The sequence below is a fragment of the Xyrauchen texanus genome, chromosome 14 (genome assembly GCF_025860055.1).
Source record: "Xyrauchen texanus isolate HMW12.3.18 chromosome 14, RBS_HiC_50CHRs, whole genome shotgun sequence".
Classification (NCBI taxonomy): Eukaryota; Metazoa; Chordata; class Actinopteri; order Cypriniformes; family Catostomidae; genus Xyrauchen; species Xyrauchen texanus.
The window spans coordinates 27,362,055-27,387,631 of NC_068289.1; the positions used below are offsets into that span (position 1 = coordinate 27,362,055).

The following is a 25,577-nucleotide window of genomic DNA, read 5'->3' on the forward strand; positions in this document are numbered from 1 at the left end:
GAATATAGTATATATAGATGTGTTAATCTAATTACACAAGATTAGAGCTTCCCAGAGTGGGTATGTTAATCTACGTAAAAGACTATCATTGATTACAAAACAATGCTCATTTGATGTTAAGTTGTGGAAGAACACAAGGGAGCATATGATTGGAGTTTCAAAACTTTATTGGTGGTTTTGTCATGGCAAACATTACATGAGGTAATAAATAAAGTCCTCTGTTATTTTTAGTGATATGTGTCCAGTCAGTGTACAGTCAGATAGAAAAAGAGTTAGTCACTGTTAAAATACAGTAAAAGCTGCAGGTAAACATCAGCTCTAAACCGCTCCTGAAGCAGAAGTTAATGAATAGACCTTCACATTCTACAGCTGATGGAACACAAAAAGAGAGGAAAAAAAGAGAGAGAGGTAGAGCAAGAAAAAGAATCACGCAGAGCAAAACTGGGTTGATGTCAGATCTTTATGTCACAGTCTGCCTTCTGAGCCAGTAAAATGGCCCCCATTGTGCCCAGTTCTGCTTCTGAGTGACCTTTAACCTCAGGAACCACATTTCTCTACTGCTGTCTCTGCATATACTGGTGACGCAGAAGCACCCTCAGCCTCTGGAGATGACATTAATGCTGCATCTGATGCATAACGCTCTTGCTTTTTACCTGAAAATACACAAACATTTTGTATGACTTTAATGACATTTGCACACACCATTTGTACATTTCACATCTGTGCAATACTGCTGATACACTCTGATGGATTTTACCTCATTCAGAGGCTATAAAGAATTAAACAACTAACATACACAATCACCATTATGCAGTATTTAAACCTGCTATGCTAGATTTATTGATATCCTCTGTGCTCATGTTTTATGTGCTCATGAGTGATTCTGAGGATCTGCTTTTATACTATGGTTGTAAGAGTGTAAATGATATAATCATGCAAAATGCTAGAATAACTCACTTTTAGCCAGATCACATGGTGTCAGCACAGGTTGTTCTGACTGATCTCCCTCTTTAAGGGAAGCCCTGATTTTGCGCACTACATAGATGCTGGCTGTAGGGGAGAGTGTTACAAGGGATCATGAAAATATACAAAACATACACCACTACACTAGGGATTTCAAATAAGTCATAATTCAAATGATAATTTATACAATCCTGGAATCTGGAAAATGTTGAATCAAAAATACTGGTAAAAAAAAAAAAAAGAAGTTTATTAAAAGTTCATTACCATTAAAAAAAATACTACGGTGGCACCATTAATCTTCCATACCATGATACAAAATGATTTCCATATTCATATACCATGGTATTTGTTAATGTAACAAACAACAAATTTATACCAATATGAACGTATTGAATCTTTAAGCATTATAATTGTGTAATAATGATATAATATGCAATATCATTGCTTACATTATACATGTAATCTCGTAAAAACAAATACAATGTTTTGAATCCTTCTGTCATAATGTTTAAAGCTTACAAAGAAGTCTTACCTTTTATCAAAAGTCATACCATGGTGTACAGAATGTAGATTCTATCGTGTCTGTACAATTCCAAGAAATGTATCTTGTTCAAATATGTTTCAACGCCCAGAAACACCCGCGTCTATACGTTGTGAATGTTCTTTAAGTTTTTCCGGAAGCGCCCTGCATGCTTAAGTATATTCAAAAGCTGCTGTTATGAAACTGGATTACATATGATTACCGTAGTATTTCTCATCTATCATTAACTCGTACTTGTCAATGATTGGTTCTCTCATCAAACATGATGAGAATTCACCAATCGCTGTAAAATGCGTTTAGCTGACATAACGCAAAAAAGCCAATCAGCAGCACGAAAAAGGCAATAACAGGTCTCTTTGTATTTAAAGCTTATTTAATATTATAAATAACATTTGAAAAGTAAAACTGCTGATTACTACTTTGTTTCACGGGCTTTATTTTATTTTCAATTGTATGTTTTTTGCACATAAATAACTTTTTCACTGAATAAGTCATTACAATTTTGTGCACTAGATGACAGTATTGTCTACAATGGTTTTCGTAATACGTAGTAACACAAACGGGCGTAAAGTCAATAAAATAATTAAAAAGCTTAATAAAGCTTAATCAACGGCATTTGTTACATAATATTGATTACCACAAACAAATATTTTGATTTGTTACTGCTTTTCTTAAAAAAAAAAAAAAAAAAGCCAAAAAGCAAAAGCTGAGTTACAGTGAGGCACTTACAATGGAAATGAATGGGGCCAATCTTTACAATATGCGTGTTAACATGATTTTAGTGTGATACAAATCGCTTACTAACCTTTTCTGTGTAAAATGACTGTTAAAACAATTATGATTTATACAACTTTACAGCTCAAATCATACGAGTTTTAACAGAATAATTAATATAAGTGCTTTTATAAAGCTTTACATTTCTGCCTTTAAACCCTCTAAAAATATTGGCCTCATTTACTTCTATTGTTCCTCAATGTAATCTCAATGTTTGATTTATTATTATTTTTTTTTTATTTTTTTTCAAGAAAAGGAGTGACGAATTGAAATATCTCTTGTGGTAATCAACATTATGCCACAATTGCTATCGATTGAGCTTAATTTGCATTGAAACTGAACATGGAATATTCCTTTAAAGACACCCATACCAGTCCTCATCCTCAAGATTTTGTCTCTAGTTTGTTCTGAGCAGCTTTCATAACCCTCTTATATGGGATGTCCTAAGCTGCTCAAGTGACTCTTTCATCAGTGTTACTCCACATGACTTCAATGAATCAGCCTGACTTAGTAAGTGCTAAGACAGTCGAAATTTAAAGTTAATGAACTTGATCTTAAAGTAAATTACTTTATTAGCAAATAGTGCCAGCTCAACGTACTACTACATGACACACACACACACACACAAACACACACACACACACACACACACACACACACACACACACACACACACACACACACACATACACACACACATACACACACACATGCGTTGGTGTGGCTATCCTTATGAGGACTCTCCATAGACATAATAATTTTTATATTGTACAAACTATAGATTCGATCCTAACCCTAAACCTAACCCTCACAAAAAAACTTTCTGCATTTTTACATTTTCAAAAAACGCTGTATAGTATGTTTAAGCGATTTTAATTATGGGGACACTAGAAATGTCCTCATGAACCACATTTATAGCATAATACCCTTGTAATTAAAAGTTTGTAACCTAAAAAAAAAATACAAATATTCGTAAACCACCAAAACTCACCAAAAATCTTCAACCAATACAAAATATAGCATACGTTTTCATAAAAATAATTATAAAGCATGCTCAAGTTAAGGCAACAAGGAATGGAAAAATCAGTTTTACAAAAGAGCAAATCCATTACTGTATAAACAATCTAATTTTGAGGTGGTAGGAAGCCTGTTTGAAAAGCTTATTTTCCATAATACTACAGTAATCATAATTGCTATGCTACTATCAGTCATTGAAGGCGGAAGGAAAAATACTTATATCAATACTTTTCTATATAATAGACATTTTAATCAAAGTGTTCAAAGGCAAGGAGTGTAAAGACATACCCCAAAACACACTTCTTTCCTAAATACTCTCTCAGGGTCCCCTGTCTTTCAGAATCATGTCTGGAGTGTAAAAGAGAACATTATTGTCCTCATCGTCAGAATTGGAGTGTGTATTGAGCTAATGTGTGTATCTTACATTTGCTGAATAGTACTCTCTACAGTAGCCATGAAGTGCAAAACAAAACAACAAATCTAAACACAATAGCAAATCCGAAAACAAAAAACAAGTTAGAAAATACAACAGCAAATGAGAAAACACAACAGCACAAAAGTCCTTTCTTTAGGATTGGTCAACTGATTATATAAAAATCCATGCCAAAATGTCACTGACTAAAACGGTAATTAATTTGGAGTGTTTTTTCTCTCTCTAGTTTCGATGGTCATCTATCCATCCATCAAAAAAGTAATCCATACGGCTCCAGGCGGAGCGAAGTCTGAAGTGAAGCGATGCATTTTGTAAGAAAAATATCCATATATAACTTTATAAAATATAATCACTCATAATGTCTGTGACTTATCACCCACAACCTACCTCATACATTTCCAGTTATCTTTTCTATGGACTCTTTATAAATGTCTTCATCTAAATGTATTTACATGTTAAATATGTAAAGAAACTGAAATTAAGTTTGTTGTTACTACCATTTAAGTTATGTAATTGTGTATTGCAATCCAAACTGATTTTGCACAGTTCTTCCTTAATACAGAATTTCATTCAGTTTTTGTGTATTTTATTAACAGAGATGGCTAAAAATCATTACATGTGAGAAGTCTTTTGAAAAAAATAAAATAAATGTTTACATATTAGATGTGAGCATGGTGTATAATTCTAACACGACGGCTTCACAACAATACTTGGACACATATTGGTCAAAGCACAGCACACAACCACAATTTTATCCAGCAAAGTCTTATCCTCCCCCTCACAAGGCACCACATATCCCAGGCCCAGTCAGGATCACACTCCAACATTTCATAGGCAGGTTTGCCTGCAAACACAGTCACCAAATAAATTGCTATGTAGCCTAGATGTACATTTAAAACTGATTAACGTTAAGCTTTAGTACATTGGTAACTTAAGCTCATTTTCTAGCCATTTCATGCTAGTTAACAGTTAACATTGGCCTAACGTCAAACACGCTGGTTATTTGCCCACAACATAACATTTACAATTACTCTCTGTAATTTAACTTTGTGAAAATGCTTTGAACACACCATCATGTGTGGTGGAGTGTTATCGAAGGTAATCTTGGGCCTCCTTACTGCTGCTATCCATGCCATTCGTCGCACTTTTTGTCACCTCTGAAACATGGCTTGTAGTTGTACTATTATTTTTCCACGCTGGAAAACGATAAAAGGATTTTCCGTTCTTAAGCTTTATGCCAATTCTATCGTGAGAACGACTATTGCAGTTTATAACACAGCAGGTAGACGGCATCTTGAACACTGCGTTCTTCCCTCCATGCAATCAAGTCTGGCGCCTTCTGTTTGTGCCGCGGATTCCCAAAATGCTTTGCGTTCACCACTGGTAATACGTCACGATGACGTCACATTAGCAATCTCTATAGGCCTACACTAAACCCCCCCCTCACAATATAGTTCCCACGTCCCTGTAATCACTGGTTTACGGTAACAGCCGTCCGCGCGTTCATGAGAGAGTTGAGTTCCGGTGTATGACGTAGGCGTAGCGTAAACTCCTGTGAGAAGTTACAAACGCGAAAGCACAGAGGATAGAGGAAGCCATTGATCGTGCGGACGGTCATTACCAGAAGGCCTTTATTAACCCCCTGGAACCGTATGGATTACTTTTTTGATAGATGGATGCACTTTTTTGGGCTTCAAAATCTAAGGTACATTCATAAATCTGATTATAAAGCTTGGAAGAGCCAGGTCTTTTGGTCACATTTTGACTTTTTAAAAATGAATAAATGCATGTATTCTACCAAGAAATATGACATTATATTTCCTATATCATTTTTTTGTTAAGTTTATTGTTTATTGCATAATTTGTACTTTTTACAAGTATTTACACTGATTGGTTGATGTAGAGCAGAGGAGGATGTGGCCGGGCTGGAACAACGCACGCCTGCTCCCCAATCAGCCTGATGGGGGCGCGCGAGGGATAAAGGCGGCCGGTGACGACAGTTCGAGAGAGAGAGAGAGAACTACAGGCAGCTGCTCTGTGTGTTTATGTTTTTCATTGAACGGCCAAGCCGATTCTCGCCTCCTCCTTTCCCTTATACCCCTTTACAGCTGAACACATACTAAAACCAATACGGACTCTTTAACAAAATCGGCATTTCTTTAAAAAGCGTCTGTAAATGAACGCATGTTATCGAGACAAGACTCAAATGGCTTTATCTCATCTAAGCAATGCATGTTTAGAACAAATTATTTATTTTCTGTTGTTTTTGATAAACAACTGACAATAAAGAACAGAAAGGGTATTAAAAGAGACATTATTCAATGACAAATTAACCGCATGGATCTCGTCTTTGGACACACGGAACAACTTTTACTGTCAATATGCAGTGTAAGTATCTTGCTACTGAATCATCCACTACTATACTACACAATTACTGGTGAGTGAAATGTACACATTTTTACCAGCCAGTTGCGAAGCGCAAAAATTGGTAGCAAATGCGAGCGATTTCCTCTAATTGTACTAGAGGGTTTCACTCAAAGTAAAAGATTGATATTGGGATTTAAGAGTCGATATCGAGTTCAAATGAAGATCACTATGTATTGTAAAATCGATATTTTTACCCACAACTAGGTATATAGTAAAAGTATAATGCATATCTCATTGCTGCTTGTCTCTAAATAAATTGCCTTTGGCAAGCAACTCGCATTCTTTGCATCTCTTGCAATGCACCTGCAACAGAAAGACGCAAGTGCTTGTTCTCATTAAGTTCTGTTGTTAATCAAAAGGTAAAAATAGTTCAATAACATCTTTTATCAGTTCTAAACAGCAGCTACTAGTACTCACGTTGGCACTCACGATGATGACACAAAAGCACCTTAGTTTTGACCAAAGTAATACTAATGATACATAATACAATTGTAATTGGGTTATATTGGGTTTGGACCAAAAAAATCAAAGGGACCCCCTCTGTCCTACTTATTGAGTGGATGTGTCTCATCAGAATCTGCTTGTTGTGCAAAATGTGTTGGAATGTGGAATGTTGCCTTGAGCCTTACTGTGGTGCATCAGTGTTGCAAAGAACACATACAGGGAAGCAGGGGCGTAGCACCAAATTTTGGGCCCTGGGTACAAACCATCTTGCTGGGCCCCCGTACCAAATATGTATGTATAGAAAACTGACTTCTAAGGGGCCCCCCCTGCCTCGGGCCCTGGGTACTCGGTACCCTTTACCCCCCCCAGACCGACGCCCCTGCAGGGAAGAGATAAACAAAGTGCTTTGCTCAAATTTCACACATATGTTAGACCTCCGGATACCATGCAATCAAATTTAGGAAGTTGTAGGACAGTTTTTAGCAGGTATTTGTGAGTCCAATTTACTCACACATTCATTGGCCACACAGATTAATCAAGCAAAACAGCAGATCAGGAGGATAATGAGGGTGAACAGCGGGACATACCATCAGCAAACAAACATGGCCTTTATTATTATTATTCTTTATTATTCTTTATTATTATTTCACCCACACATAAATTCAAGACAAATGGCATAGACCAAATAGCACATATAGTCATGTGTGAATCAGGTTTCCCAGAGAAGCTATCCAAAGCTTATAATAGGGAGCCTGGGACATATTAAAATAATACATTACAAACAAATACTTAAACTAAACACCAGTCACATAACAAGGATATCATACAAAAATACACAATACAACATAAGACACACAAAAAGTAGATCAGGACAATGCTTTTATGATCAACTGTAGTCTAGGTAGGCTTCTGGCAAGGTTATAGATATAAACGTAAAAGTTCCTTTTTTAGTGTTTTCTTAAAGATGGATACAGATTTCAACACCTTCAGCCTGCCATCTAGCTCATTCCAAATTTTTGGGCCTCTACTTGTAATGCTCAAATTTGCACTTTTAAGTCTTCTGGTTTTACCAGTAATCAGATGTTTGTTCCTGGTGGCATGTGCATGAAGCGGACTACTAATTGGAATGAGCTGAGATAGCCTGCTGTTTGTAACATTAACTACTTGGTGCATAATGCACGCATTGTGGTATAGGTTCAACTCAGTAAGCCGGAGGAGACCTAAGCGGTGAAAGAGAGGTCTAGTAGGAGTGTTGTACCAAGACCACGATATAGCTCGTATTATCTTCTTTTGTAGACTTATTAATTTATTTAAATGACTCGGGTAGGTATTACACCAAATTACGTTACAATAACTAATGTGAGATTCGAACAAGGTTTTGTACAGGGTAAGAAGAGCAGGTAATGTAAGATAATGCCGTATTCTGAAGAACAGACCAACATATTTTGAAAGCTTCTGTGTCAAGTGATCAATGTGGCATTTAAAGTTTAGACATTGTAGCGAATCAGCTCTATGAAATATTAATAATCAATCATAACTTGTTATAATCGATTATGAATAATTGGATCAGTTACTCGGGTTAACTTGATGTAGCTACATTAACATTACAACCAAATACTCGGTTCATCCCGTGAACACTCAATATTGGTTATTAATTAATTAATTAATAGAAATGTACATTTCCGGGGCAAGGGAAATGTCTTTCTTACTAAGTATTAAGAGCAAGTAGTCAAAATCTATGATTAGTGACTTTAGATATGAGCTTGAGACACAGACAACTTTACATGTGACATGAACAAGACTTTATTAACTAGACTAAACATTTAAACTACTCTAACATACATATACATACATTCATACAGTTTACCAAGGGAAAGAGGGTTGAAGCAGAATACCGGAAGGCAAGAAGTTATAGCATTGTTTGAAGTTCAGCAGATCAACAGCCTGAGCAAACCATCATATTAGTTCTGACACGCCCTTTTTAGAAAGGGGTGAGGATACTTAATGTATCAAATAATGAGACTAAGTTTGATACTTGCATGTCCCATTTGAATTAAACTGTCCTGATGCAATTTGTTGAGGCTCCAGTTGATCTTTGATGATGTTGTCTTGATGAGAGAGAGAACCAGTGGGAGTCAGAGACAAGGCCGTAGCCTGGCGTACGCTTGGGAGTCCTTGGGGCCATCTAGTTCAGCATCATTCAGCAAGAGAGTGAGAGAGCACAAGGCTCAGAGGGCAAGAAAACAGGAGAGGCAGGAATCAAGAGCGAGAGAGCTAAGAGAGGGCTAAGAGCGCGAAGAGACGAGAGAGGGCTAAGAGAGAGAGAGGAAGTGGGCGCAGCAATTTTATACCCTTAGAAAACATGTCCCACCCCTCATTGGCTCGACCAATAAGAAGGGTTTGAGTTCTAGGCGGAATTTGGTTTATTGCTCTTTGTTGTAAAATTGCCCATTGCATGTGCAAGAAAGAAAATAGGAAATATACTTGTAATACTAATATGTTGTTGTTATCGACATATCATGTACACAGTCATTTCAATCTTCAAAATACCAAGTTATAGAGACCAAATATGCCACACATATGATTTTGGTTAACCATAGTATGCAAAGTCTGAAACATTAACCCATTAGAGTTTGCAAGAAACATAGATCAAGCAACATTTAAGGGAAATTGTGAGATGACACATTAGATACATGTCAATATTTTTATCACATGGATTATATGTATATAGCATATATAGGATTAAAAGGTGTCATTTCTCCTTCTCAGTAAGAAAGCAGTGAGCTTCAGCAGTCTGAGCATTCCTTTGGGGGGGTCGTAAAAGTCTCCCTTACTCTGGGCATGAGAGAGTTCCTTTGTCAAGGCTCATTTGCATGTTTATGACAGTAACAGATTTTGGGCTGAATGACTCAAAAGATAGTAAAACATCGCGTAATATCATGCTACAGAGATCTTATATTCGAATTCAGCTCGGACAAATCGTAAGGTTTAATTTGATACCACGAAACATGTGTTTAGTACACTTAAAAAGGGAATATACACTCTTCGGCTATTAAATATCAGGCCTCAGAGTTTAAAACACACAACGAAACAGTTCTAACGAGTTTTATATACCTCAGAAATACACAACATACAGGGATTACACATATTTCATTAGCAATATGCAGTTCTGTTTAACTGAAAAACACACACACACACATTTTTACGTTCAAAGTTTCCCCCTTCCTGTCCACACGATAAGCACGTGGTGAGCATGCGGATGTCACATGCGGTTCTCTGTCAATAGTTCATTGTCTCTTTGTCAATACATTTATTGTGCTTGTGGAGACTAGTTGGCGCTATTTCAGTAATTAGGGGAGTTTCAACAGTAAGTTCTTGTTTGTTCGGAACCTGCCGAGTTAATGATTCCTTCATTGATTCCCCCAGTCGCTACAACATTTATCAATGTGAACCCCCAAGAACTTTGTAGAAGTGGTTGGTAGTATCTCCTCATCATCTACATTGAGGCAAAACTGTTTTGTAGCTGATGCTCTTATATTTGATTGAAACATTATATAATTAGTTTTTTAATGTTGAGGGATAATTTATTGCACTTGAACCAGATAACAATTTTTTGTAGTTCTTCATTTAAAATAATTTGTAAATCACTTGAATTTTTATGTGACAAAAACAAATTGGTGTCGTCTGCAAACATCACCTTTTGAAATACTTGAGAGGAATTCACAAAGTCATTTATATATATGTTGAAAAGTAATGGGCCCAATATTGAGCCTTGGGGAACCCCGTATTTAAGTTCTTTCATTTGAGATATATGGTTATTAATCATCACATTACTACTCAAGAAAGAAATAACACATACATGGGTCCCAACCACACTTACAAATCTATTCATTTCATTGCATTGCATAACCAAATATCAAACCAAGTTGCATCCACAATCAAATGATGTTAGAACTTTTCTCAGAATTAACTTCACTTTTCTGAGCCATTTTGCTATGACTTTTAACCAACTGATATATTTGATCATTTATGGTATAAAAAAAACAAGAGAGCCCTTAAAGAGTCAATTTTATTATAAATACATGTTTTTAAGGACAGCGACATGCACACCTTTAAGCATTAGAATGGAGATTCCTGAGATTCATGTGGCTTGTGTTAGTGAGCCTCTGAAATATGATGAAACTAATAACATAGTTTAATTTGTCTATCAGTAAAACAGAATCATTCACACACACACACACACACACACACACACACACACACACACACACACACACACACACATATGTTGTGTTTCCATGTTTTATGGGGACTTTCCATAGACATAATGGTTTTTATACTGTACAAACTTTATATTCTATCCCCTAAACCTAACCCTACCCCTAAACCTAACCCTCACAGAAAACTTTCTGCATTTTTACATTTTCAATAAACATAATTTAGTATGATTTATAAGCTGTTTTCCTCATGGGGACCGACAAAATGTCCCCACAAGGTCAAAAATTTCGGGTTTTACTATCCTTATGGGGACATTTGGTCCCCACAAAGTGATAAATACACGCTCACACACACACACACACACACACACACACACACACACACACACACACACACACAAAAAACATGCACTTCTGTATTCACTTACATGCCAAACCTCCTCACAACATGTTCATCTGCGATCCAACTGCAGAAAAGAGTAAGAGAGACAAAAAGGATTGATGACTAGGGTGGTGATAAATAATAAATATAAAAGGTCAAAGGTTATTCACCACCAAGCACCAGCAGGACCGTAGTATCCACCCAGCAGGGGGAGGCTGGACATAAGCAGAGGAACCCCCCCATGCTACCACATGGTATGGTCCGAGAAACGCTGCATGCATACATGGCTAAACATCTGTTTGTTGGCCCATGTAATTTTCACTCACATTTCTTAATATTCAGTTCTGATTTCTCTCACCAAGTTCAGGTACAGATCGACAGTAATAAGAAACACCCAGGCCAGAGCACTCCAGGCTGAAACAAACAGCCAAAAAACAAAACAAAACAACTATAATAACTTACTGTACATGACAAAGTGTCTACATCAAAAGTCTGTCCTTCTATTAATTTTACATACCCGCTTATACTTTGCAAGACACTTACAATGGAAGTAAATGGGGCCAATCCGTAAACTTCAAAATACTCACTGTTTCAAAAGTATAGCCACTAGATGTAAACAATTTGTGTTTACATGATTTTATTGTGATAAAATTGTTTATAAACATTTTCTGTGTAAAGTCGTATCCAATTTACAAATTCGTTGCCATGACGTAACGCCTTAAACAACTTTACAGCTCAAATATACACAAGTTTTAACAGACGATTGTACGTGCTTTTATAAAATTATAGTGAGCAGGGCAGAGCCAAGCGGCGTCTGGGCAGAGCGAGGCCGGGAAGATAAGTGGCTAATTACTTTCACTTGCGTGCCACACCGGCCTCGCGTTCCAGCTTGGGGTGGCGGGAGTAATTAAGGAGACGAGACATGTGATCAGGGCCGCCGCTAAACTGATGCCCTACGCAGGGGGTGGTAGGGTTTCACGTGAAGCGATCATCTGTGTTCCTCAAAGTTTCGGTCCCTGAATATATATGAATATACATAACTTGTGAGTGAGGGCAGCTGGTGGACTTTCTGGGGCCCTCCAAGAGTAAGATGTTACCCCCCTAGGGAGTTAGTGCCCTACGCAGACTGCATAGTAGCCTATGCGTGTAGGGAGCGGCGGTCCTGCACGTGACGCTGTCTGTGTGTCAGAAGTGCGGGTGCTGAAAAGCACCGCATATGTTGAACATATGGCTGAAAAGTCACCGACAATAAATATCTGTGTGCCTTGTAAACCTGGTCCCAGCTTCCTCCTTTCCTTAATTGTTACATAATTATAGGCTTTACATTTCTGCATTTAAATCCTCCAAACATTAGCTTCATTCACTTCCATTGTAAATGCCTCACTGTAACCTTGATTTTTTTAAGAATTTATGTCGTCGAAATCATTTTTGTGGTAATCAACATTATGCAACATTTTGTCATTGAACCCTGAATATTCTTTTAAGCAAAATCACTCTTTCAACAATGATGCTGTTTTACTAAATATCAGCATGACTGTGATTACCTGCGCCACTTGTGGCTATATGGTCAAATGCTGTGATGATATGCAGAACAACAGCACTTTGCTTGTGTGATGCTGCTTATGTATTAATACATATACTAGGTTTGGGATCAATGCTTTTCATGCATCGATAATAAGAGAATTTTCCAGATGATAATCGATACGTATATCGCCATTCAAGATATGGATTATATATATAGATTTATTTCAGATATAAATAGATCTGCTTGTTGCACAATAGTCTTTTCATACATATATCTCAACACAACTTTGGTATAGTGTGAGCTGGTAATTTAAAGGGGGCCCCACACCGGACATGTATGGCAGACAACATGGCGCATTCTAAAATGAAACAATTATTTTCTACGAATGTACGACCACCACTACTTGTTATCTGTTGGTGGCACACAGCTATTACTCCGGAGGCTGCTCAAAATTCTGCAGAGAGCTCAATTTGCATAGTTTTCCAATAAATTCTACCCAAATCATTATAAAAGGGCATATATTATTTACTCAAGCCATCACTGTGTGAAATATATACAATGTATTTACAGTTACATGACAGCATAACAGCTGACAGCTTGAATGAAACATATTTAAGGCTACATACAGAGAAATTGCATAATAATTTGTAATCGTTCAGTTTGCTCAGTTACACATGTTTCATTCACTAACTCTAATGTCACTTTATTAATTCTTGAAGAAAAACCTTCATAACTAACTTGTCCTACCGCGACCAGGTTCAGTAAATGTTATATAACCCCCTTGAGGTATCCCAATGCTATTATGCCAGACCACATTAAACTGAACAAGTCTGGCCTTTCTCTTTTGACCTCTCTCATCAACAAGGCATTTCTGTCAACAGAACTCGGACTGTACGGGAACGGCAAATTGGAATTACCAATTGCAAGCCTTGTGGAAGAATTCAAATGCACCAAAGCAAGGTTGTTGCAGGGCCAATGGACTAACTGGGAGAGCCTGGAAAAGAGGAAACACTGCTGATGGACATATGGGAGATGGAGGGATCTTGACTAAGCTTTGTCATCAGAGCCACTTATGACCTATACCCACACCCAAGAACCTGAAACAGTAGTGGGGAGAAGACCTCGCTTGCTCTCTTTGTCAAGCACCTGTATCACTAAAGCACATTATAACAGGATGCACTACAAGCCTCACCCAAGGGCGTAACACTTGATGGCATAACCAAATTCTCAGACAGCTAGCATCAATCTTGGAACAGAGGCGAACCACCTCAAATGTTCTCCCACAAACATTGATAGGAAATGTCCACATCACACCATTTGTAACAGCAGGCCAACCTCCAGAGCACCACATAACATGAAAGGAACAAGCATTCTGCAGGTTGGTCGGGATTGGAAAATGGATATGGATTTGGAAAAAAGCTTGTATTTCCCCCAGACATTCCGGCCAGACATGGTCCTGTGGTCCACAACAGCCAAGCTGTCATACGTCATGGAATTGAAAGTACCATGGAAAGATGGTATTGAAGAAGCTTATGAGAGAAAAAAGACCAAGTACTCTGAACTAGCAACTGAAGCTGCCCAGAACAACTGGAAGACCAATATTTGCCCTGTAGAATTGGGATGCAGGGGATTTGTTGCTACATCTACGACCAGTCTATTGAAGAAGATGGGCTGAGGGGTCGCTCCCTCCAACAAGCAGTCAAGTCCTTGTTAAATGCAGCAGAAAAAGCAGCAATTGGATTTGGATTAAAAGGAAAGACAACAACTGGGCTGCAATATGAATAATGGAGGGTATGGAACTGAGGGGGTGTACATGGGATAGTAGGTATCACTGTTGAGCCCTCTGGAGATGTTGTGGGCTAAAGATCAAAGAAGGAGGGTGTCCACCTGACGACCCCAATGATGTAAGTATCCTCCCTTTCACAACTCCAATCGCATTGCCAACATCAGGAGTGCCAAATTACCATAGAGATTTAAACATCTAGTCCTATTAGCTCTACTACGTTTAAATTAATAAATTATATAAACATGATATACTACATTTCTGGTAAAATAAAAGTCTGATTTTCACTTTAAAATATATTGTTATTCAATGTAGCAACTACAAAAGGCAACATGATGACTTAAAGTTCATCAAGAGTGACCCTTCAAGGAGCAGTAAATAATGCTAATGTAAAGTTCCCCGTCTGTCGCTCACTTTAAACGTTGTGACGAAGAAGCGACACTAGGGGTCTCTCTTGAGCGCCTTTTGCATCTCTGATCTATGAGAAAAGACCAATGAGAAATTGGCAGATAGACTTTTCATGCCCCGCCCCCCGGACATACGAAATTTTCTTCGGAGCCGACTGGTTGTGTATGCAGCGAGCTGCGAGTCACACACTGTTTCCTCCCATCTCTGAGTGTGATTGCTTTTGGATCTATGGCGCATATCAGCGGCTTTCTCCCTTCTCTGCACGGCAGTGGAGCTTTGCCCCTGGGCGCTTCGACAGCGCAGTTAAAAGAGTTTATTTCTCTAAAAGAGTTATTTCCTCTAAAAGAGCAAATACACAGCTGGCGTTGAACGTCCTTTTCAGGACGCATCTTTATAAAGATGCCCTTCTGCCCCTGTGTAGTTCCTGAATGCGGTAGAGTGCTCTCCACTCCTGACGGCCACAGGAGCTGTCTCGTGTGTCTGGGCAGCGATCACACCGAGGCAGGGTTTGTGGATGGCTCATGTTCTCACTGCTAATCCAGCCACCCCCGCGTCGCTCCTTCTTCCCATGTTATTGATTCCGCCTTCGGCCAGCACGCCCAGTCTGAGACTGATGCCCAAATGTCCGACATGCTTGCCCAGGCCGCCATCAGCGTGGGGCTGGACTGGAACCCTCCGTCCTCCCCAAAGCCTTCGAGGCTGGATAATTGGTTCCTCGGGTCTGCACGCCACTCACAGCCGCCCCGGTCCCTTTCTTCCGTGGAAGTGCATGATGAGCTGACGAGTTCGGGGAGGACACCCTTCTCCACCCGTCACAAGGCCTCTTGCTCATCCGCTCTCACTACTCTCGACGGCGGAGCGGCCCACGGGTACATGGACAGAGCGGTTGCGATACACCTGTGCCCCGAGAACCTCCAAAGCCTACAGTGCCACTGGACAGGCCGCTGCATGCCATGGCCCTTCTGCAAGTCCACCAGGCCAAGGCACTTAAAGATCTGCACTTGGGTAGTCCTGATCCCGACGTGCTGCAGGAACTGCGCTCAGCGACCGACCTCGCCCTCAGGGCCACGAAGGTCACAGCATGAACCTCTCTCGTGGTTCAGGAACATCATCTGTGGCTGAACTTGGTCGAGATGCGCGAAGTGGACAAGACACGCTTCGCCCAGCAGTTCTCCACGGTGAAGAAGATGACGGAGGCCATATCACAGATCCTGCCCCGCCGCAAACCTGCTGCCATGGGCTACGCTCCATCTGCTCGACGAGGACGTCCTCCTGCGGCTAAGAAACGTGCAGCTCCACCTCATCCCAGGCCCATCTCTCAGCTCCTGCGTCAAGCTCCCCGCAGGAAGCGCATGCCCACCGTCTCACGGACACTGAGCGGAAAAGAGAGAAAAGGCGCGGCTGGCACGGCCTGCTCCCATGCTTGGCACGTCGCCTTGTTCCCCCCTGTCGGGGGTAAAGAACCAGAAGGCTTTGACGATTTTAAGGGGCGTTGGGGAAGGGTACGTGCAGCCTGACACAGCCGGTCAATTTGGCACGTAAAATACCTGCCCGCTCCTGTGTCAGCAGTACACGTACACGGCTCAGCGCATGGATTGATTTAAATTGGACTCCTAATGTCGCTTCTTCGACAAAACATCTTGTTCCCTCCACCAGGGAACAGAGGTTTCATCCGTAACCTAGACGATAGTACACGGTGTTACTCACACAAACACAAAACACCATTAGTGTAACATCACACAAACACATTAAATAATGCAATAAACCTTAACTAAACTTCATAAAATATAACACAGAACACTCCCAAAGCACAGTACATAACTGATATTAAAAAGAAGAAGAAACAAATCTATTCCCATATATAATACAATTTATGGTTTACGCAGGGACTTCTGAGAATGACCAGTTATTGTTTTTTTTACACAATAGTGTACTGTAAAAAGAGTATGTGTTCTCATGTTAATCATAAAATACTGTATAGTTGTACCTTTAAATATATGGTAAAATCATACTTTTTATCTCTAAAATTATAAATGTTTTTTTTTTTTTTTTTTACAATCACTTAGCGTAAAATTACATGCATTGTCTTGTTAAATATTTTTTACATTTTTACAGTGTATATTAACCTGTTAACCAATTATTGTTTTGTTACTGTAGCATTTTTACATTCTTTTACCATTACAATGACAGGAAAAAACATTTTATTTGTTTTTATTAATGCTTTATAGTATGCCAAGTCTATTTTCACTTTAAAAGTAGTTTTGAGGGAATGATTTTATACTCTAGTGATTTATTGTTCACCTGAGATAATAAGGTGTGACAGTCCTCTCTCAATTGAAAAATAATATTTGGTATCTTTTAAACATAATGCATTATGCAATAAGAACAAACTTTTAGATATTATTGTTTTATAAATAAACAATATAATTATTATTATTATGGCTGAGTGTAATTCTATAGTCTGTTTCACTGCACAGTTCTCGATAAAGCAATCACACAATCACAACTTTTTTTGTTTTATTTTTTACTATTTTTGTGGCTTTAGTTTGCATTGATTTTCATTGTTTTTATACTCAGCTAATTATATGTTCTATCTTTAGCACTTCACCTCACACAACCCTAAAATAAATCTTTTAGCATTTAAACATTTTCATTAAGACATAATTTAGTGTGTTTATTGTGAAGTTTTCCTCGTGAAAACTCCACATTTTCAGAGATTTCAGGTTTTACTATCTTTGTGGGGACATTTGGTCTTATACACACTTGGAATGTGCATGCACAAACTTGGTAAATGGGAACTGTAAGCGCCTTATTGATTACTTTTTATTTCAGTAAAGTCAATGTTTTATGTTATTGTTTTATAAATAATGCCTAATCAATCAGCATCCTCACGCATTAAAATGATGACACCTTCATTATCAGGAAGTGAGGTGTGTATACTCTGTGGATAATTTGTGATCATATATAGATATAATGGCTTGTGTAAACCTAGAGGTTATGCATGGTTGTGGATGAATAATAATAAACAACATGACCATGGAAGACAGATTCAATTTACAAATGTTTATTTTGTCATAAAACAAAAACATACTGGCATTGTGGCACAATATGGCATATAATCTCATGGAGCTCATCATGAAACCTGCAAACAGAGATTTTTCAGAGCATTCCACATCATTGATTTATAGGATGATTCACAGATAGTTTTGAGTCATAAGCAGGAAATGTCCCCAGGCCTCCTCTATGGATCTATCTATGACTGTTCTCACATACACAAACTATTAAACACTCAATTCCTATAAAGACATCAGTGGAAACACACTTAGTAGGACTGTGTGTCTTCTGGAATGTACAGGAACATCATAATACATCAGTATTCTTCTTGAACATTGAAGAAGAATAGAAAAATAAAAGTTTTTAATTGTACATAATACATAAATAGATTAATATAATAAATATCAATGAAAGTTATGGCAGCCAGCCATTTGAATGGGTATTACAAAAAATTAAATGGAAACTGGCAGTGCAAATAAAATGGCTTAAGACCTGAAGTCAGGAAGCAACCCTTACAACACATCAGTGATCAACACCATGGTCAATACAAAAACAAAACTACTTTCCCCTCTGGGGTTGCCTTTAACTTTTAGTGTTTTGTCAGTCCCTTCAGGCTCTTCCACAAATGTTGAATAGATCCTATTAGATCAGAATAGATCATCATGTATGGACCCTTCATGATGCAGTTCATTGTCCCCAACCAGCAATGCCAATCTCCTGCTTATATCGGTTGGTCAGGTTGTTGGCTTGGCTTGTAAGTTTGGACAGCACCCCATGCAAGCCCCTTAGGTGGTACTGCAGAAGCTGTTCCAGGTCCACGTCGCTCTCCGGTTCTGTGCGCACTGGCTCCAATGCTGAAGTTTCCTTCTTGCGCCTCTGCTCCTCTGCGCGCATGACGCCCCATTCAATGTTGTTTCGGATGGACTTGAGCTGGGAGTAATAGCTGTGCATGTCTGCCTCTGCATCGAGCAGATAGCTACTGGTTTTGTTGGTTAACTTTTGCTGCTCCTTCTCATGGTCCAGCGGAACATCTCTCAGCAGGCTCGGCACCATGACCGTCTGATCCATGTTGTTGACGGCGCCGATGAAGCGGTTCATGGCCGTGAAGAGCGCGTTCTTCTGGCTGAGGGGCTCGGACATCTGCATCTTGATTGATGATTTGGGATTTTTCGAGAGTAATTTTCTGTCTTCCCTGGGTAAGTTATGTTCCTCTCTCATGTGCTTAGCTTTCTGGAATTTAACGCTATGCGAATCATTTTTATAGCTGCCCATTATTAACTGGGTGTGACCGAAACTTGTGGATCCGGTCTGGGATGTCAGGTCGGTTGCGACAAGATTCCAACAACAAGAGGCAAACCTTCGCATGGCCCACCAGGAGTGGCACGAAAATGCATTTTAAAAAAATGAACATAATTATTTATGCTTCCCACAAACTTAAGACAATACTGCTATGTATGTACAGTATGTGAAACAAACTGTATAAAGCTCCACTTCGACGTTCTTTCAATACAAATAATGTATGTAGGCCTTAATATAAAAGGCCCGTAAAATCACACCCCAGAGATAGCACATGTAGCTAGGCTACATCTACAAGATATCCGTTTTAGATCTTTTCAACTGGAATGCATCACAACCTTAATAACATCTGCTTAACCTAATAAATCGGATATAAAAAATAGCAGCTTTACAAACATTCTAAATCATAAACGTCTCAAAGACGTCTGCTGAATATCTTATTGGCATCCAAGGCATAATTATTGACATATGTCTTAAAGACATATTGCAGATGAGCAAACAGCATTAAAATTATGTCTTCCAGATGTAAACATACACATCAAATAGATGTCTTGGTGATGTATGTTTGCTATCAGGGACTTAAGAGGTGTTGTTAATAGGTTGTATAAAGGTGAACATGGTTGGTTGGCACACTTTTCTTTCTTTGTTGAATACCTCAAGATAAGGTGCAAATGAAAATGTAGGTCTGTAGTGACAAAACTTTAGATATTTCCTACATATTGTCAGTTCAGCACTAACATTATGTTATGTAGCCTGTCTATGTAAACCAATTTCAGCACCCCAGATAGCACATGTACATCTCCAAGATAGATGTCTGTTTTAGATCTTTTCATCTGGAAATCATCTAACATCTGCTAAACATCTTAAAAAGATCATATTTACAAACATTCTAAATGATAATCATCTCAAATACATTTGCTGAATGACTTACTGACATAAGTTTTTTTAGATGTATTGCAGATGAGCAAACAATGTTAAACATAAATATGTCTTCCAAATGTAAACACACACATCAAATAGACATCTGGGTGATGTACTTGTTCTGTCAGGGACATGTTTAAAAAAAAAAATAATTTTAATGTAAAACTTTATTTTAAGAAGGAAGAAAACCCTGAGCCAACCAATCCTAGCCTTTCCTACTAACATAAATTGTGGGTATAAAAAAATTAAATAGAAATTTGGTCCCTTGATAACAAAATATCATTTAAATTATATCATCAATGTGATTCTATACTGATTATTCAACTGAGGCCAAAAGCTGTGTTTCACAAGTTATTAATATAATGCTTATGTCAGATGCCACATTCAAGAATGTCTATTTGGACAATGTAGCCTATGAATATACTTTCATATCCTCAGTAGTCTGGTTTTTCAAAGTGGATAATTTGCCAAACTAAAACATTTCATTTGTTTTTTTATTAACGCTTTATAGCATGACAAGTTCTCCTTCTTTGATTTAAAATGAGTTTTGAGGACATGTTTTAGTCTCTTTTTAATATACCTTCAAATCTTTTAAAGTGCTTATGTCCAATGGCCTGAAACTGTCCTTTATGGGTTGTAGAATTAATCTGAATGCCCAGGGGTGATTGGTTTGTTGTTCAGTTTAAGAAATGATCACAAGAGGTAAGTGAAAATCAGTATTCATGTGCAAATTTTAAACAGTTGAAAATGACCTACTATGTAATAGTTCCAAAGGTTTCTCTTTTGCACATGCACCCACAGATAATCTTCGGGATTCACAATGTATAATTTCTTGTCTTTCTGTTTTGAATGACAAGATATCCAATATATTACGTGCACAAACTAAAACATGCACACCAGGCTATTAAGATAACATCTAAGGGGGTCAATCCATGTTTAGATAAGACAAGATCAGAGGGAGGTTTCAGTTTAACTGTACATGCGCTAAGGCATAGAAAGGTAAGTTGAGAAGCTTTTGGAATGCCTAGAATGTCTCTGAAAACTTAAGAACCCGTTTTTCTGCCTCACCACCTTCCTTGTTCTCGGCCCTTCTCTGCCTCACCCTTTAAACCACACATTCTCACACCATTCTAAATGTGAAAGAATGATATCTTTGTGCTATAACACTGCCTCTTTTTTGTAGTGTGCCTTTACGTATCTTCATTGTTGATAGTTTCACTCATTTTCTAAACTTCCTTTCCATCCTCCCCATCTTAAATGTTTGGCTGTCATGCATTTCAGTCTAAACTGACCCTTATCTGATACTGATTAAAGGGCATGCATTGTAAGGTGACAGTGAAACTAAAAGACAAAAGCACAGTGATCCCACATTCATGCTAAAACACACGCATTTTGATATTATGGTAATATCAGTAGTCATAACATGAAACTAGATTTGAAAATGCATGCCCACACACTGACAATCGTTCTAAATGATGGTGCACTTCTGTTTTTTCTTTTTATATATATATGCAGGGCTAGATATGTGTGAGAAGACCTGAGAGGAGTTTATCTGTTATGTCAAATGTTTCTAAGTGATTTGAGGTGGCTTAAATGCCACATCACATAACCTTAGAGACACAAAAATGTGGATCATTGATTTCACTGAGTGCATTTTGCGACCCTTTCTTTGCTCTGAAAAAACTATGCAATTGCAGTGTCCTTCCAATCCACTGGAATTTGGAGAAAAAATCAGAACATAAAAATGTACTAATACTGTAATACAAAATACATAGATGCTTGAACCACACTCAAGTCAAGTGGTTTTTATTGTCGTTTCAACCATATAAAGTTAGTTCCTCCAGGACCATGGTGCTACATAATAACAACAAAGGACCAACACAGGACCACATGAGACAACACAACGAAATAAAATACCTATATATACCTATATATACCTATATAAAGTGCACGTGCAAACATGTGCAAAAAGTACGGGACAGTACAACAAATTTCTGACAATGAACAGGACAATAGACACAGTGCAGTGCCGACCAGTACTCAGTAGTGCAAAAAGATGACAGTTTCTAAAAATGTAAACATAACATACTATGAGATAGTGTTCTATGCACATAGCAGTTATTGGGGTGGCAGACAGTTATAAAGTGACAGTAATTAAAGTGCAACTCAGGACACGTGTGTGTGTGTGTGTCAAACCAGTCTCTGAGTATTAAGGAGTCTGATGGCTTGGGGGAAGAAGCTGTTACACAGTCTGGCCGTGAGGGCCCGAATGCTTCGGTACCTCTTGCCAGACGGCAGGAGGGTAAAGAGTTTGTGTGAGGGGTGTGTGGGGTCGTCCACAATGCTGGTTGCTTTGCGGATGCAGTGTTTTTTGTAAATGTCTTTGATGGAGGGAAGAGAGACCCCAATGATCTTCTCAGCTGTCCTCACTATCCTCTGCAGGGCTTTGCGGTCCGAAACGGTGCAAGTCCCAAACCAGGCAGTGATGCAGCTGCTCAGGATGCTCTCAATAGTCCCTCTATAGAATGTAGTGAGGATGGGGGTTGGAAGATGTGCTTTCCTCAGCCTTCGAAGAAAGTAGAGACGCTGCTGGGCTTTCTTGGTGATAGAGCTGGTGTTGAGGGACCAGGTGAGGTTCTCCGCCAGGTGAACACCAAGGAATTTGGTGCTCTTGACGATCTCCACAGAGGAGCCGTAGATGTTCAGCGGAGTGTGTTCACCTTGTGCTCTCCTAAAGTCAACAACCATCTCTTTTGTTTTGTCGACATTCAGGGACAGGTTGTTGGCTCTACACCAGTTCTTCAGCCGCTGCACCTCCTCTCTGTATGCTGACTCGTCGTTCTTGCTGATGAGACCCACCACGGTCGTGTCATCGACGAACTTGACAATGTGGTTCGAGCTGTGCATTGTTGCACAGTCGTGAGTCAGCAGAGTGAACAGCAGTGGACTGAGCACACAGTGTGGTGGTGGTGGAGATGCTGTTCCCGATCCGGACTGACTGAGGTCTCCCAGTCAGGAAGTCCAGGATCCAGTTGCAGAGGGAGGTGTCCAGGCCCAGCAGGTTAAGCTTTCCAATCAGGTGCTGGGGAATGATTGTGTTGAATGCTGAGCTGAAATCTATGAACAGCATTCGAACGTACGAGTCCTTATTGTCTAGGTGGGTGAGGGCCAGATGGAGGGTTGTGGCGATGGCATCGTCCGTTGAACGGTTTGAACGATACGCAAACTGCAGTGGGTCTAGTGAGGGGGCAGCTGGGTCTTAATGTGCCTCATGACGAGCCTCTCGAAGCACTTCATGATGATGGGTGTAAGTGCGACGGGACGGTAGTCGTTGAGGCAGGACACTGAAGACTTCTTTGGCATGGGGATGATGGTGGTGGCCTTGAAGCACGTTGGAACGATGGCGCTGCTCAGAGAGTTGTTGAAGATGTCGGTAAGAACATCTGCTAGCTGGTCTGCACATCCTCTGAGCACTCTGCCAGGAATGTTGTCTGGTCCAGCAGCCTTCCGTGGGTTGACTCTATGTAGAGTTTTCCTCACATCTGCCGTGGTAAGACAGAGCACCTGGTCGTTGGGAGGAGGGGTGGTCTTACTCGCCATCACGTCGTTCTGCACTTCAAACCGAGCGTAGAAGTCGTTCAGCGCATCTGGAAGGGAGGCATCTTTGTCACAGGCAACTGATGTTGTCCTGTAGTTGGTGATGGCCTGGATGCCCTGCCACATGCGCCGCGTGTCACCGCTGTCCTGGAAGTGACCGTGGATTTTCTGGGCGTGTGCGCGCTTTGCCTCTCTGATTGCCCGTGACAGTTTGGCCCTAGCTGTTCTTAGGGCTGCCTTATCGCCTGCTCTGAAGGCGGAGTCTCGGACCTCAGCAGCGTCGCGACGTCCGCAGTCATCCACGGCTTCTGGTTGGAGCGTGTGGTGATGGTCTTGGAGAAAGTGACATCATCAATGCACTTGCTGATGTAGCTGGTCACTGATGCTGTGTATTCCTCCAAGTTGGTAGAATCGCTATATGTTGCAGCCTCCCTGAACATGTGCCAGTCAGTAGACTCAAAACAGTCCTGAAGAGCAGAGATGGCTCCTGCTGGCCAGGTTTTCACCTGCTTCTGAAGCGGTTTTGTGCGTCTGACGAGCGGTCTGTATGCTGGAATTTACATAACAGAGATGTGGTCTGAGTAGCCGAGGTGGGGCGGGGCTCCGCCCGATCACGCGCCTGGGATGTTTGTGTAAACAAGATCAAGCCGTTCAGCCCTCTCGTTGCAAAGTCCACATACTGATGGAATTTAGGGAGCACTGTCTTGAGATTCGCATGGTTGAAATCTCCGGCGACAATAAACAGTCCGTCGGGGTGAGCGTTCTGCAGTTCAGCTCATAGCCCCATACAGTTCACAGAGCGCTTCCTTAGCCTTAGCGCTGGGGGGAATGTAAACTCTGGTTATGCAAACAGTGGTGAATTCCTGTGGTAGATAAAAAGGTCTGCATCTAACAGTCACAAGCTCCAACAGCGATGAACAGTAACTAGAGACTAGCATAGAGTTCTTGCACCATTCCGTGTTGATGTAAACACACAAGCCACCACCGCGAGTCTTACCGCAGAGAGCTGTATTTCTGTCGGCACGAAACGAGGCGAGCCCGTCTAGCTTAATGGCGACATCCGGAACTCTGTCGCTGAGCCACGTCTCCATGAAAACAAAGACGCAGCAGTCTCTAAACTCACGCTGCATAGCCTGCTGGAGTCGGATATAGTCCAGTTTATTGTCCAGGGAGCAAGTATTTGAGAGCAGGATAGACAGGAGAGCCGGCCGGCTAGGGTTTGTTTTTAGCCTAGCATGGACCCCCGCCCTCTTTCCGCGCTTCCGCTTTCTCGCACACCGCTTACGACGTCCTCTCCCCCGGCCACCGGCATCAGGCGACGCCGAGGGCTGGAGGCCTGGTCTCCGCAGCAAGCCGAGTACGCGTAGCGCCTCCTGCAGGTCATCATGCAGCTTGGTTTTTGCATGAGTCTTATATTTCAGTAGTGTCTGGCGATGGTAGACACGAACACCGGTTGCTCCGATGTCCATGTGTTGCAAAAGTCGGGCTTTTTTAACAAAAATAGCACCATTGTGGATCCGGAGTGGCCGCTGCGTGCTACTGCGCCGCCATCTTGGATCCAAGATTCTCACAATGTCATAGCACTCTATAGGTAATATACAGCCTCTGGACTACCTGTGCACTTGAATAATTAAAGGAATTTTGTGAAAAAGATTTTTCACACATTCAATTTAAAAACTTGATTTCTGAATGAAAAAACCCACTGACGTGTCAAGACATATGATAATTTCTAATTTTGTGTTACAGAAAGCACATTTATAGATGACAGTAATCTGCTGTTATGTTACTTTGGCAA

General features: G+C 40.0%; 1 protein-coding gene and 1 long non-coding RNA gene across 2 annotated transcripts; both read right to left on the reverse strand.

Moving 5' to 3' along the window:
• Nucleotides 1–155: 155 nt before the first annotated feature.
• Nucleotides 156–1,670, reverse strand: LOC127655130 (uncharacterized). The gene is made up of 3 exons (XR_007972016.1): nucleotides 1,496–1,670; nucleotides 958–1,050; nucleotides 156–653 (listed from the first exon to the last, which is right to left on the reverse strand). It is a non-coding gene; the product is annotated as an uncharacterized LOC127655130 (long non-coding RNA).
• Nucleotides 1,671–17,962: 16,292 nt separating this feature from the next.
• On the reverse strand, nucleotides 17,963–19,210 carry LOC127655127 (mid1-interacting protein 1A-like). The gene has a single exon (XM_052142763.1). The coding sequence runs from the start codon at nucleotides 19,184–19,186 to the stop codon at nucleotides 18,656–18,658; it is 531 nt and encodes a 176-aa protein (XP_051998723.1). The 5' UTR covers nucleotides 19,187–19,210; the 3' UTR covers nucleotides 17,963–18,655.
• Nucleotides 19,211–25,577: the final 6,367 nt, after the last annotated feature.

What these genes read in the sequence shown, in the direction of transcription:
- LOC127655127 (XM_052142763.1), bottom strand. Translation starts at nt 19,186, where the DNA reads ATGAGAGAGGAACATAACTTACCCAGGGAAGACAGAAAATTACTCTCG.